General features: G+C 36.3%; 1 protein-coding gene across 1 annotated transcript; it reads left to right on the forward strand.

Annotated features, from left to right (window-relative positions):
* The first annotated feature begins 898 nt into the window (after positions 1-898).
* tmem182 (transmembrane protein 182) lies at positions 899-13,520 on the forward strand. Its single transcript, NM_001078935.1, is given in 5 exon segments — positions 899-1,124; positions 1,858-1,966; positions 3,748-3,846; positions 4,831-4,968; positions 13,070-13,520. Coding segments are annotated over 5 exon segments (708 nt in total). The 5' UTR covers positions 899-986; the 3' UTR covers positions 13,294-13,520.
* Positions 13,521-15,690: the final 2,170 nt, after the last annotated feature.

Below are 15,690 nucleotides of genomic sequence, written 5' to 3' on the forward strand. Positions count from 1 at the left end.
TTTTTCTGAAACAAAGTTATAGTTTTCTTAACTGCATTGTAATAGCAAAATATATTTTAATCATATTTACAGGTATTTTCTTTTAAAATTATTTTATTTAAATAAAGCCCACTCTTTTTTTAAACACTGGTTCTTTAAGTTAAATACACTGATTTTTGTTTCCAGATTTGATGGTGTGTACAGTCTCCCAATACATTTTGTCTGGTACATCCACTAGCTTTATAATGTTTTGGTTTCTTGTGGAGGGCACAAAGCACTCAAAGATGTTTAGCCCTTATAAACATGCCTGTCGGCATTGTTAATACAAATTAAAGATGCCTTTATCATATATAGAATTCATGGCAGGAATCTGCCAAAGAAACATTCAGCGATAAGGTCCACTGTCATAGAGCGAATGGTATTATTCTGATTCTCACATTTTGAGTGTAAAGTTTGTTTCAAATCACATTTCTTTACCTCTGGTAAATAGGAGGCAGCTAAGTTTCAATATACTTGCTGTTTTATAATGTCATGCATTTGCCATAGATGTACTGGCTGTAACTGTGCACAAAGCAATCATACAGGCTTTATAACTCTACATTATACATTAACAGTATCCTTAACATAATTAAACTGCAAATTTATTGATTCATTTATTTTCACTGTTGTCAATACTATTACATTTTTTTCATTGATCCCACCAGCTGCAATTGCATGCCAGCCATTAAATGCATCTATGTTTCATACCACCCCCTGACTCTGCAGAAAGGTCAGTTATTTTGGACTGGACACACCCAGTCACAGTAACATAGCAATGTTGCTTCATCAACATCTTGAAATAGCAGCCCCTTTTAGTTTGGAGTTTGCTTTCTGCAGACAGCTAATGAACGAGCAGCATTTTGATTTTCCTGAAAAGAGACAAAAACAGAAATATTTTTTAATTTAAAAAAAAAAAAATCTCTTTGTTTTTCCACATATTTCTAATCTATTTATTAACCTAAATGAAGATGAAGCTAAGTATTGGCATATTTTTTGGTGGTCTCTTTGGTGCATTGGGGATTTTAATCTATCTCGTAGCCTTTGGAAGTGACTATTGGCTTCTTGCCAAGGAAATTGAGAAATGCTCAGAAAACCAAGAAACTGGGGTTAGTGTTTTTGTGTAATATGTTTTATGTTCTACAGCGGAATGTACTAATATTTTTTTTAATTTTCTTTCCCAAAAAAAAGTAATTTTAATTTTATACTTGTAGTTGACTATGCTTAAACAAGGTAACTGCTGGGAGATTTACATGTTACATTTCTTCTGACACTGACAGAGGACATTTAAAATGATGAGGTCTATTATCGAGCAACGTGTGAAAGCTCACAAATACAGCAGTCCTATTTTTTAATTTAAACAAACAGTTCTAAGTAATTTGTCTTTTTCTGTAATAAGACAGTGCTTTGGACTTCATTGTAACTAAGCTAGCATTAATCCATGCTGATGGCAAAACATCTGATATTTTTTTATGTTTAAAGGACAAGGAAAGGCTAATACACTCTATACTTGTGAATGCATAGTATAGTAAAGTTGAATATTTACTGTAACAAATATGCAAGTCTAACTAAAGCATAAGGAATCTTTGGAAAAAGATGTTAAGATGGCACATTCTAAATAATGTGAAACTCCTTATCAGTGCTGCACTGTGCAATTTAAATAAGGCCCGGAGTGATTGGTGTTGGGCCTGCAAGGAAAAGTATAATGAACAAACAGATTTAAAAAATGTATATAAATGTTAAAGATATTATATACATTTGATTTTATGTACCTGGATTTACTGGATATACATAGGAATGTATGGCAACACTATCACACAATGATTTCTATGCTATTTACAGGATAATGCAACCCACTCGGTTCTCTTGCACCATGAAGGATTTTTCTGGAGATGTTGGTTTAATCATGCTGAAGAAGAAAACTCAAACACCATGGAGAATTTCTGGTTCAGTAAGAAATGTTTTGCTTTTCTTTTTTATTTTAGACATGTAACCCTGTAATTGCCAGGCCTTTGTTCTTGTCACTCTGTGAGATTCAGCAACAAGTTCTCAGGGAAATATATAATCTTATGGTCTGTGATGCCATGGATTGTGTCATTTTCCATTTTGCAGATTATACATTAACAAAACACTGCAAGGAAGATCAAAATTATAATATAATGTGTTATATGAAACTAGGAGGAGTAACACCTATGTGAGTGCTACAGCCAAATGTACACCATGCAGGGTCACATGTGTTGTGGCAACACCTCCGTTAGACAGGCTGTGAAAAAAATTAGTCTCTTAAGGTCAAAAAGTGAGCCTAACTACTCACAATTCTGTCCAGAAATACTTCACTCATCACGCAGTTTAAAATCTGGCATATATATCAAGCTGTGTATTGATTTAAGGCAATTAAAATGATCCATATATAATGTTATAGAGGGCGAGCACATACACATTTAAATGCCCTTAAGCCAAACACATGCATGCTCTACTCAACAGATTATTCCTTGTATCGCTGCTGCTCATGACCTTAACCTGCCTCAATGCCCTCCTGTTGTACTTACGGCTCCAGTAGCAAAGATTTCTAAGTTTGCAAAGGGAAGGTATTACAAGTTTTATAAAAACTACACTGGATGTTTCCCTTTACAGCAGGGGTGTCAAACTCAATCACATAAGGGGGCCGAAATCTAAAACACAGGCTAAGTCGCGGGCCAAATTTTTTATTAATATACTTAGTAAGATACTAAGGGGTATATTTATCGCAATGTGTAAAAAGTGGAGTAAGACATTACCGCTCATAGCAGCCAATAGATGCTTTGCTACTGTTGAAATCTGATTACGGATTGGATGCCTTGGGCAACATTACTGGTAATGCTTCACTCCACTTTTTACACAGCATGATAAATATACCCCTTAGTCTTAGTTACTATGTGAATAAAATGGAAATATATCAGGCTGGATGGTCAGACACACTCACCAAGGGCCACATAAAACATCCAGGTGGGCCGAATTTGGCCCCCGGGCCTTGTATTTGACATATATGCTTTACAGGAACCATTATAACAGACCCAGACTGGGATTCAAAATAGGCCCTGCTATTTCAAGTATACAGAGGCCAAAACAGCCGCTCATCATCCCACTTAGTGACTGTCTGTGACATCTTACAGCAGTCCCTCTGGCACTTGCCAGAATCCACACATTGCCAGTCCAGGCCTGCCTTCTAAGCACCATTTGCGACTGCCCACAAAGCAGAGATATATCTAAAAAAGAGGGAATGGAGCCAGTGCCAGAGATGTGATAAGTCGATTACCTTTGAACTCTAAGCCAAAAATATTTTGTCAACAAGCCCATTTGTAGTGAAATATACCTTTCATCAACACTTCTTATTCAAGTAATACATTTTCTTCAAAGAATAAAAGGAAACACTGTAAACATCAGAAACGTTACTACATGTATTTAATAGAGCTCATTAATAAATATTCCCCAGAGGTGGATGTCTATGCTGAGCTGTGATACCAGTGCACGGTTTTTGATTCAGGACCTGGTAATAGCCATTTTACTAACAATCATTATGGATCAATGATTCAACCCATCTATAAAATACATTGTTATTTTTAATCTAAATATCGAATTAGTTCCAATTTATTAAATTGGTTCAGATTCTAAACAGAATGAGTAAGAATGACTAGAACTATGTATTATATATTGAATAATGTATTCACATTTTTTACCTCTGTTATCCCTTAGCTAACCAAGCACCAACTAAGAACTGCACCCATGCATACCTCTCCCCATTTCCACAGAATAGAGACAACAGTAACTCCACCTCGTATCATTCTGCACTTGGTATGTATAGTTTGGCAGCTGTGTGCTAATTTGTTAGAATTTTTGTGTACCATATATGTACCTCAGTAAATTAGAATGTGAACAATGTTTCTATTGTCAGGCTGCAATTTAGTCAACTATGCATAGGCTTATATAGAAGAAGGCAGCAATAACAATTAAGCAGCAATACAAGTTTAATGGAATAGTCTAAAATATAAAGCAGGTTTAATGACATAAATAATGAAAATCAGACTTACATATATAGGTATGGGATCCATTAACCAGAAACCAATTATTCAGAAAGTTCTGAATTACGGGAAGGCCATCTTCTATAGACTCAATTTTTATAAAATAACTCAAAATTTAAAAATAGATTTCCCTTTTCTTTGTAATTATAAAACAGTACCTTTTACTTGATCCTAGTTAAGATATAATTACTACTTATTGGAGGCAAAACAATCCTGTTGGGTTTATTTAATGTTTAAATGACTGAAAGTATGGAGATCCAAATTACAGAATGTCCCCTTATCCAGAAAACCCCAAGTCCTGAATCGTTAATGCAACAGATAAATAGATGAGCAGGGTAATGCTTAATGAGAGTGCATAGCTACCTGAATGCACCCTAAGTACTGAAAGCTTAACCCCATTCTCATGACAGAACTAAACTGAGAGAAAGAAAGAGGTCTGCAGGAGGCCATTGGCACCCAGTAGTTCTGAGTATTCAGGTAGGGTAAGTATGTTAAAATAAATAGCAGCAGAAAATATAAAGCAGATTACATAGCTTTTTAAAAACATATTGAAAATAAGGGAGAGCTGATGCCAAACAGAGGTAAAGATTCTGTACTCATCTCTTCTTGACTAAGCAATTGGTAATGTAATCTAGGAAGTGGGTTAAGATCATTTCACTGTCCGTGGTCCACAAAAATAATGTAAATATTCTAATTAACATTTTATTATAACTGCACACAAATTGTCTTACCCTTTGGACTTATCTTTCTATTTTAGTATACCGTGGCTTCTGGAACATATTCATGCTTCTTGGTGTAGTAACAGCTGTAATTGGGGGATTCCTCATTATCTGTGCTGCTCCCTTCACAAACCACAGAATTTATAAAGCAGGAGGGGGCCTATTCATAACATCTGGTAGGTAATTTAATGATTATTTAAGTGTTTTAATAGAACTAATACATTATATATTTTCAGTTAATATAACATGCTTTCTTTAGATAAGTTAGAATTACTTCATTTTATTAGCTAGTACATATTTTTCAGATGTGCCCACTTTTATATTCTCTGCTAAACACTAACTGAGGTGTTTCTCACCTTGTGCTTTGATCATTGCATTGTACCCACTGATGTCCAGATGTGTCCATTAAACCTCTAACTCACACATATTAGCGGTGAGTAGCTAACAAGGCTGTGAGTGCAAACTGATAATTTGATTCAGTGGCATAACTAGATGTGGCTGTTCACACAGCAAATTCAATTTAGGGCCCTGTAAACTGACCTATTCTATCAAGATATATTGAAATTGCTCACTATTTAGGGCCCCATTGGGCTCTCTACACTTCTGGGCCCCCCTGCGACCGCCATGTAGCAAGTCCTTCATGAAGCTAATTGATACCGATCACAGCCAAACCCAACACCTAAACTTGAGATTTAAACTTTCTGAGAGCAAAAACAAAATATTTTTTAAGGTTAAGCACCCATTAAGAATTGGTTTGGATTTGGTTTGGTCATTATTGTAAGGATTAAACTTTTAGAAAGTCTAGGGTTTTGGCTGGAATAAAAATTAATTTCTGTATCTACATGCTTAGGTAAAAGTCGTACTGCTTGCTTTATCAGTTATGTTTAGGCGATGAAAAAGGATACTTTTTTATTGCTTTATAACTAAATGTTTATATTGGTATATTATTTAGCATTTTACTACATAAATAATTTCATAAGAAAATATAGATATAGCTATATGGATTACTCCTTATCAAATATAGATTTGTCTTTATCAAATACATCTAAACACAATGTTGATATCTAAACGTTGTCAGAAAATGTAACTTTAGGAAGGCATTTCTATGTATAGTCTAGTTTGTTTGGAATATAAATCAAGATAAGGGCAAGGGACTTGCTTACTGGGCCTATATTCTCTTCTGAAGTGTAAGCAAGCAATCCTAAAACATGTACAGCATTCTTCTTCAGTCAGACAGTAATGAAAGAGGAGCGAAGGAAATTTATGATCAGCCTGGCAGCTGCACTTTGTGTCAGCTGAAAGAGGTTAATTTCATTAAATATAATTACCAAGTATTTCCAACACCTTACAGTGATAATGCAGGCCATTAGTAAGTCTCCCTTAGTGCTATATCCCCCATATTTAGTGAGATAGTTACTGTTTAAGTTCATTGTCAAATAATACTGGTAATGTTGATGATGGTGTGACAGGGAATATCCGGTGCTGGAGTAGGGTGAGACGAGAGGAAGCAGGTTTAAATGGCTTTGACTATGCACTGCTGGGGTTAAGTATTTATATTCTTGTGTGAGATGCAGGGTTTGGGGTTATGAAATAAGCCAGAGAGGGCAGTGAAATTGTGTTACTGGTGGAGGGAACACTGGATGCAATGCTGGGTGGGGGAATACACTGCAAGAGGCATAGCTATTAGCACAGAGGAAATTGCTCTAATAGGAAATGTAGAGCAAACAGACACTTTTGAGGTATGCTATTGAAGGCAGAAGTAGCATTTGACACAATTTTTGTAAATCACAGCAAAAAAGAACTAACATTTTTTTTTTGCTACAATGTCTTTTTTTATACTGAAAAATGTAGCAATAAAAATTGTGATTGCAAATCTTAATAGGGCTTATGCAATTGGCCATTCTTTTGCACATTGCACATTGAATGGGGCATGGCAGAAATAGCCACAGGCCTCTGCACTTTGTTTCAGAGTGCAGAGACTTGTATACTGCTCTTTAAATTTAATGCTGTCTGCGTTAGATCTCACTAGATTCAAAAGGGGCCAGCCAGAGGGAGGCATGTTGGCATCTACCCACCCCTGCCTTGCCTTGTGCACCATTCTTTGAATTTTAATCCAGCGCTTCATGCAGAGAGCTACAACCCCGGGGTTGTTGGCCCTACCGGCCCCTGCCTTGTGCACCATTCTTTGAATTTTAATCCAGCGCTTCATGCCGAGAGCTACAACCCCGGGGTTGTAGCTCTCTGTGTTCTAACTGCACTCTATACCTTGCGCCACAAATTAAAATATGGTGCAATATATTGACTGCAGTAATGACACATGTTGCCCAGCACTTAGTGCCTGCCCTGAGTAAGATAGGAGTTAATATCAAAGGAGTCCTAAAATGTCAGCATTCAGACTGTTTACTAGAGTAAAACATTAAACCCCTTCACAAAACATGTATTTAAATAACTTATTTCAAAATTATTTCTTCCCTGCCACCATAAACTTAGTTAAAGTTGGTCAGTGAGGGGAACATTTGGTAGTGTGGAAATAAAGCATCTGTTGTTCTCCCTTCTCTAGCAACCAAGAGGGGTTATTTCTAACATACCAATGTGTTAAGAATGTAAGCTGCAGATGGTTCAGTAGCAGCTGCAGAACTAGGCAACCCAACAAAATCACTGTTTAAATGCTGTAACATATCAGTTGTTATTACTTTACTGCAAACAACTGACCTCTGTTATAGGCTCAGTAAAGCTGGCCACAAATAGGCTCGAGGGTACAGAGGATATGGGTCCAAGATAAGGACAAAAGGATTTACCAATATGTATGTTTTTAATCAGATATTTGATTAGTATCCACAAGTGGCACATTCAGATGGAGGTTTGGCCAAAATTATATTGCCCACCAATAGCAGCCCAGCTTTTTGCCCACAGTAGTCACTTTTGTAGGTTTATAAATTAAGGTTAAATAAATTAAGTTTTAAAATATAAGGATATTATAAGAAACTGAGAGGTTCCATGATCATATAAAGGTAAGAGACTGAAGTCTTTTATACAGGTCATGGAATCCCAAGGAACTTGTAATATCCTCATATTTACAACAGAGGATTCATTATTTATTATAATACATAAGTTTCAGTGAGTCTAGTGACAAATTACATCACTAAGCAATGTTTATAATTAATAATATCACTAAGCACCATTTATAAGGATATGATTTTCAGGATATTGTGTGTGTGCGTGTGTGTATATAATATATACATTATATATAAGTTAATATATTTGTGTAAAAATAAATGCAGCAGAAGGTGAGCATTAACTTTCAAATTTAAAGTTCACATTCATTACTTTATTAAAGTCTTTAACATTTCATGAAAGAGCATTAATGAATTATCTGTTTACATCTTAGGCCTTTTTAATCAAATGTCAACATCTTTTTGGGGTCTTGGCTCATTAGACTCGTTTCCACTAGCTCTTACATGACAGGAAGGAAACCCTTTCTAGTTTGTAATATTTTTAAAAGGAAACTCACCAATTCAAGTGAAAAGAAATTAACTTAAAAGCCATCCTCATTATAAAAAAAAAAAATCTTTTTGAGCCTTTCTCTGTAATGTGCTATCAAAAAGTGTAGCTGATTACTTTCTTTTAAATATCAGTTTTAATTAACGAGATAGTGGCATGGTGCTAGGTGAGTTCTGACATGTAGAAGGTCTTCATATTCATATTACTCCGATTCACTTTCTACAATGTATATTTTTGTCACATCAAAATCTGCCAGTTTGAAATTCCTAAAAATGTATTCGTCTTGAAAATCCCCACCTTTTTAAAATGGTATGGGTGTGTGGGATTTCTCTGGATACTCTGATTTCTTTTTTCTCTAGAAAAACATACAGGCAGATTAATTCACTCCTGAAAAAAATAATCCCTAGTGTGTATGTAAATGTGTGTGGGACCTTAGACTGTAAATTTCCTGGGACAAGGACTGATGTGAATGATGCATAATCTCTGGAATATGTTGGCACTATATCATCACTGTTGTTTTAATATACTGCTTTATCTAAAGTTTTTTACACCTGCATGGATTTGTTCTCACTGAATTCACAATGCCCACTGAGGTGTAAAATGTTGGTGTAAAAAGATGAACTCAGTGTTATCTAAACAATGCTTTATAAGAAAGTGAAAGTAGGAAACAACTACTGCATGAATCAGCGTGTTAAAAAAAACTTATTTGCAAACGGTTATGCAGTTTTTTTAAATTAACTTTAAAACATAGGAAAAATTGAAATAGTCATTGTGGCATGTACAAAAATGTGGCCATTCTCTGTATTTAGTAACACTTGCTTTGGCACAGATCACAGCTTGTAAACACCATTTATATTCATCTAAGAGTCTTTTAATTTTTGCCATAGGGATTTTTGATCACTGGTAAGTTTTGGGGCATTTTTGCATCTTTCTCTACAACACGGACCCACAGATGTCTACAACATCTACCCACAGATGTCTACAACATCTACCCACAGATTTATTTAAAAAATTTGCTTGAAATTTTTTTTCAAGCAGCCATTTTGTGACACACGCATGTGCATTATGCTTATCATGTGTCTGATGTAAGATGGTGAGTTGCACCCACCGTTCCTACGTCACACACATGCCCATAATGAGCGAGTGGGAAGTCTCACTTATTATGCACATGCGTACTAGATAACATGGCCACCTGCACCGGGAGTTACGATGGCCTAGCACCGGCGGGGACTTTTTTTTTTATAAAAAATATATATTTTTGCCCTCACCTCTGGTGGGGGAAGCAAATTTAGGGTGATAGGTGCCCTTTAAGTCAGGGGCCATGTGAGGGCCATGTTTTTTTTCAGACAGGTAGTTTGAGGTACTTTTAGCACAATTTCCTTGTTATTAGGAGCCATCCCCTCTTTAGCTTCAGCTTCTTGAGTGACTGTTTCACATTGACATACAGAATTTGCTATTTTTCAGTGGAATCCATTCTTCAATCTACATTTACTATGTCTTCTGTGCCACTGGCTGCTGCACACCCCTATAATGGTTCCACTCCCATGTATAACAGTTGGCACATGGGACATACGTTTTATTCATAAAATGCTGCATCTTTTTTTGCCAAACAAATCTTTGGTGACTGTAGCTAGAAAATAACATTTATACTGCCCTTGTTACATGTATACAGCACTTGTTTCCAAAAAGGCCTCTAGCTTGTTTAGATACTGTTTTGCATAACTCAGATGCTTACGTTTGGCATGAGGCTGCAAGTAAGGCTTCTAGCTGATGACTTTTCCAAGCAGATCATTTTTGTGTGAGCAGCACTGCACAGTGGAACAGTGCAACACCACTACTGTGTCAGCAAAACCTTCTTGCAGGTCATTTGCAGTCATGAGTGTTTGCCTTTCTCACCAACAGTCGATAAGTTCTCTCAGTCTTCCAGATCTTTCAGAGTTACCCTTACCTGGCATTTTTTCATGACGTTACAGAGAGTGGAAATTGGAAACTGGAAGCATTTTTCAGTCTCTTTATAACCTTCCCCTGCTTTGTTGGAATCAATTAGCTTCATTATTAAGAGTCTCACTCACTTAAAGGAGGACATGAATGTGAAGTGACAGGGCAAAATTTGGGGTGCTGTATTTTATTATGCTCTGTAATTGTCAACGGGTGACAGCTCTTAATGCATCTTTAACCCTAGTAATGCAATTAGGGTTTGGGTCCTCGCAGAAACTGTTTTAATTGGACAAGTGGACGAATGTTAACCTTTGCACATGCCACAGTTACTATTTTCTTTGTTCCTATGTTTTAAAATTTGTATAAATAAAATTTAACTGTGCATCAACATAAAAATACAGATTTCTGCAGTAGTTGTACTACTGTTCACTTAGAAAATTAACTATATAAGTTATTTGGCCAACGGTGCCTAAACTTTTGCATTCAGCTGTATGGGCAATTTGAATCCAGTTCTGTACTCTTTTTAGGTATGAATTGAACAATGCATTTTTATAAATATTTCCCCCTAGAGAGACTCTATAATATATTTTATCTTTTGGCTTGTATGGCTTATTTGTAATGCCATATAACCAGTTGCATAACTACGGGGTCCAGCACTCAATGCAAGCCACACCCACTCACATGAGCCCAGGCAGCCGGTACACAAATTTTCCGTGTGTACGGGCTATAGAGGAAGCTGACAATGCAGTCTGGGCCCCCCTGCCACTGCATATAATATGATATAATATGATTTTTGGTCCTCCATCCATCTCTGACATAGGCTACTGATTTCTCTGATTATTCCTGCAAGGTTTCCATTAATACTCCTTATAAACTGCAAAACAAATAGGGACGCTATCTATCCCTGTTGACCAGTAAATTAATAAAATGACCTGGGGAATACATCAACACAGCAGTTTAAATTTTAGCACAGTACAGGTATGGGACCCATTATCCAGAGTACTTGGGACCTGTGGTTTTCCGGATAAGGGGTCTTTCCGTAATTCAGATCTCTTACCTTAAATTTGCTAATAAAATGATTTAAACAGTAATTAAACCCAATAGGATTGTTTTGGCTCCAATAAGGATTAATTATATCTTAGTTGGAATCAAGTACAGGTACTGTTTTATTATTACAGAGAAAAAGAAAATCACATTTTTAAAAATGTTAATTATTTGATTAAAATGGAGTCTATGGAAGATGTCTTTTCCGTAATTCTGAACTTTCTGGATAATGGGTTTCCAGATAAGGGTTCAGATACCTGTAACACTAATGATCAGGAAGTTTTAAATAAGTGGCACTACTTTGCTATTGGTTATTAGAATTCAGTAGCGATGAACTATAATCGGACAATTTGATAAGCCCATGAAATCTAAGCATTGCGTTAAAATTGATACTGTGTATTATAATGGGACTATACAACTAATTTTCTAGACTACTATGAATAAGGAGTAATGTGGAAAATGAAGTGTGAATTAGAACATTTTTTTATATATTTGGCCTGATCTGGCCTGATGTGACCCCAGTCATACTGTTTCAATGTGAAGAGAGGGATATACTCCTATCTGATTCATAACGCTGTCAAAGTTTTTATATAGTTTTTAAACATTGGAATGTTTATTAGACCAAATTACAGTTCAAAATTGAGCAGCCTAACTCAAGTCTGTGCTATGGGGCTAAGCTCTAACACCTCACTGAATGGTTTATTATTTATTTATTAAGCTCCAAAAATGAATGGACATTATGCTGAAATTAACATAATGCATTTAATGGAAGTCTTAAAGGGGAAGAAAAGGCTAAGTCACTTGGGGGTGCCAAAATGTTAAGCACCCACAAGTGACTTGAATCGCTTACCTCATACCCCGGGCTGGTGCCCCTGTTAGAAAACTGCACCAGCCCGGGGTAGCTGGGGCGATGTGCTTCCTTCTTCCGCCTTTGTTTCACTGCGACTCCGGCGCATGCGCAGTAGAGTGAAAAAGCCAACTTCTCTGTTAAAGTTCGGCTTTTCACTCTACTGCGCATGCGCACGCAGCGAAGGAGGAAGCGATCGCTGCTACCCCGGGCTGGTGCTGTTTTCTCCTAACAGGGGCACCAGCCCGGGGTAGAAGGTAAGCGATTCAAGTCACTTGTGGGTGCCTAACATTTTGGCACCCCCAAGTGACTTAGCTTTTCCTTCTCCTTTAAGGGCCCTGAAATGAGTCGTTACAGTATAAAGAAGAGCTTTGTAAATCTAAAACTGTCAGATGTTTTTGCATCATGGTAACCACCGTTACTGCTTGGTAAAAAAAAAAAAATAGTAGCATTTTCATCCTGTATCTGTCAGTCTCTAATAATAGGTTTTTAAAGATGTGGTATGTCTAAATATGGGAAAAGTGCATTTAAAGCTTTGAGTTGAGATTATTTATAGAGATAACAGCATGCTAAGTAATTGTAATTTGAACTCCTGCCATTAAAAGCCAAATTCTTCTTAACTTCTCATACTGTATATACCAATCTTATTGGGGGTCCTTCACCTTTTTTCGTAGACACAGAATGGTTAAGTATTGATCCTTTCTTTACCTTGCGGCCACTGAGCACCCACCACAACTCTAAATGTTCTGCTACCTTGTAGCCTTGTGATGTTTCCTGATATATTTCTTTAGAGACTATTATGTGCACTACTATATATCTGTTAAGTTTACTATATATTAACTAAGTTTACTGGGTACAGTGAATTTAACAATATTTAACAAAAAAATTAGAACATGTGCCATTTTAAGGAGCAGATTTTCATTAACCATTGATATTGTTTTTTTCAGGAATTCTCTTTGCACTGGTGGTTGTAATGCACGTCTTTTGGGTACAGAGCGTATCTGATATCAAGGGTTACACGGACACCAGACAGCAAGATTGTTCCCAATTCACCGTGTATGTTAGCTTTGGCTGGTCATTCATGTTGGCTCCATTTGGAATATTTTTCTGTTTATTTGCAGGAATGCTTTTTCTGCTAGTTGGACATACTATACATGTACATACCAAGTAACACAAAAAAACAGAAATAACTTCCCAGTAATTTCTTTTCTATATCTGTCAATCCGTAATAATAGGGTTTTGTAAACATTTTAATCTTTTATTATGTCAATGTCAGACCAAATCATAGAATTAGAATGTGTTTATTCTGTATTTAAATGTACTATATAAGCAAACACATAACTTATTTTTTTCTGTTCTCTTCAATGTGCAAAATACACAACATCCTTGGCAGAGAAAGAGAATAGGTTGTAAGTGTAATTTTATCTGCTCATGGGCTGCTTGCTGGTATCTGTCAGTTTTGTTCCTGCCATAACATTCTAGTAAATGTGCACTCCAGGCTGAAAATAGATTACAGTTGTTCATTTGGTATCAGCGCCAGCAAAGGATGATTCACACGAAGATTGCTTTCCTGTTGGATTGTCTTTAGCACTCTGTTATATGTCTTATAAGTTTCCTGTAATGGCACATTCTTGATACACTACCATTACTACTTCTGTTTATAGTACTTCGGACTTCAGTGCCCTGTGTTATCTTTTAACACTTTTATCTAGAACTCATTTTATTCATTTTGATTTTATTTATTTTGACTGCAGTGTTTAAAAAATAAATATTACAAGAGTCAACAAACAGCGTCCCCTCTCAAAATAAATGTCAGTGTAAACATTCAAAATGACACATGAATGAGGATGTTTAAAAATAGAAAATAGGGAGCAAGTTGAACCCTCTTTTAAGCAGTAGCCAAGGTAAGTGGGTGTGGATCGCCTGGGAACCCAAGTTACACCCCTTGCTAGGAGAATTTGAAAACAAGCATTAATTGCCTCTTAAAGTGACACTGACCCATGTACATAAATGCACACAATTTACTTTTCTTTAATTATGAACGTTAAAGTCTGCTAATTTTGTTCTAAAACAGATACAAAAGGAGGGTTATGTAATAAGAGGCACTAAGTTCCTATAACTTATCCCCCATATTTAATAAAAGGAACCAATAAGATGTTTAATTTTAAACAGGTGACCAGTAAAATTCTACCTCCTGATTGGTAGCTGCGGGTTAATTTTTGTGCATTTTGTGCTATCGGAAATATTAATATGACAGTATTTACATTGCAGAAAAGCTTGCAGCAGTGTACAGTTCTGCCTGGTTGGGGAATAAAATTGAATGGTCCTCAGGTAAAATTTAGGCACTTTGCCATATGAATCATACAGCTATACCCAACACTGACAGGGTTATATGTGCAGGAAGAGTAAACCTTGCAGGGAACTAATGACTTGGAAAATAAGTACTTTGGCAGAGTGACAAAAGGCAGAACTATAATGGTGAAGACTGCCTGTTTGTCAGTGTCACAAGTGGAGGATTGGATTATCTTGTCACTACAATACGCATACCCCCCCCCCAAAGCAACTACAAAGTACTAGAGAATATTTTTCCACGTGAAGAGTACTGTTATGATTATGCTAACTAAATGATACCTTAAACAGCTAAATAGAAATCTAAATAAATCGAATAGCACAAAAAGGGGGGGAATGTAATAAAAGTTTGTAATGGAAAAATTGTTCCCAATGTATGTATGCCTCTATGCAAACAAACTTGCCTTTTCGTGAATTTTTTATGGGCTTTGTGATCGCAGAAACACAGCAACTTCCGACAGTGGAAAAAATTTTGGGAATTTTATTATTTGCGATAGTGCTCAGTGCATGTAATAAAAATTCCTAATGAAAAAGTTAAGTTCAAAAGATTATGCCACCTTCAAGCTTAAAAGATTGCAATGCGTGATTAAAATGTCTAATTAACAATATTACATTGTGAGATGCAAATTTTTATTTTTATTTGTGCGCATAGTTCTTTAAATCTATCACTATCAACAAATAATTTGAGATGTTGCTCCTCCACCACTCCCAGGCTAGATGCTGCTTTGTCCCAGCCTATAGACAAAACAGCGTCTTTCTCCTGATAAGCTGAAGCTTAACTCTATTTCATAAAACTATGGCTGCTTTTGATATTGTATCATGCAAACTGACATGACAAAGCTGCAAAACCCACAGATCTGTGAAACAACAATTTTCTGTTTAAAAGCCAGTGGCATGGCTCCCTGGGGTTCCTGAGCTCACCTCTTAGGACCCATAATGCGAAGAGAGCATTCATTAGAGGCAACAGAAGGGGGAACCTTATATATATTGAGAGATTTTAGAAGATATTACCTGATTACCTTGGGAAAATGAGACTATTTGGTTAAAAAACTAATCTGAAATATGAGTGGTATTTTCACCAAATCCTGATTTTTGTTATACAAAAAGGAAATGCACCTTATATTGGGCCACGCTAAATAGGGGTCAGCACAGAGGGAAATGGAAAACCAGTAGTAAATGAGTAAGGGGGTTAGGTGGGTGGTCTAGTTGCTGAGGTCTT

The sequence above is a fragment of the Xenopus tropicalis genome, chromosome 2 (assembly GCF_000004195.4).
Source record: "Xenopus tropicalis strain Nigerian chromosome 2, UCB_Xtro_10.0, whole genome shotgun sequence".
NCBI lineage: Eukaryota > Metazoa > Chordata > Amphibia > Anura > Pipidae > Xenopus > Xenopus tropicalis.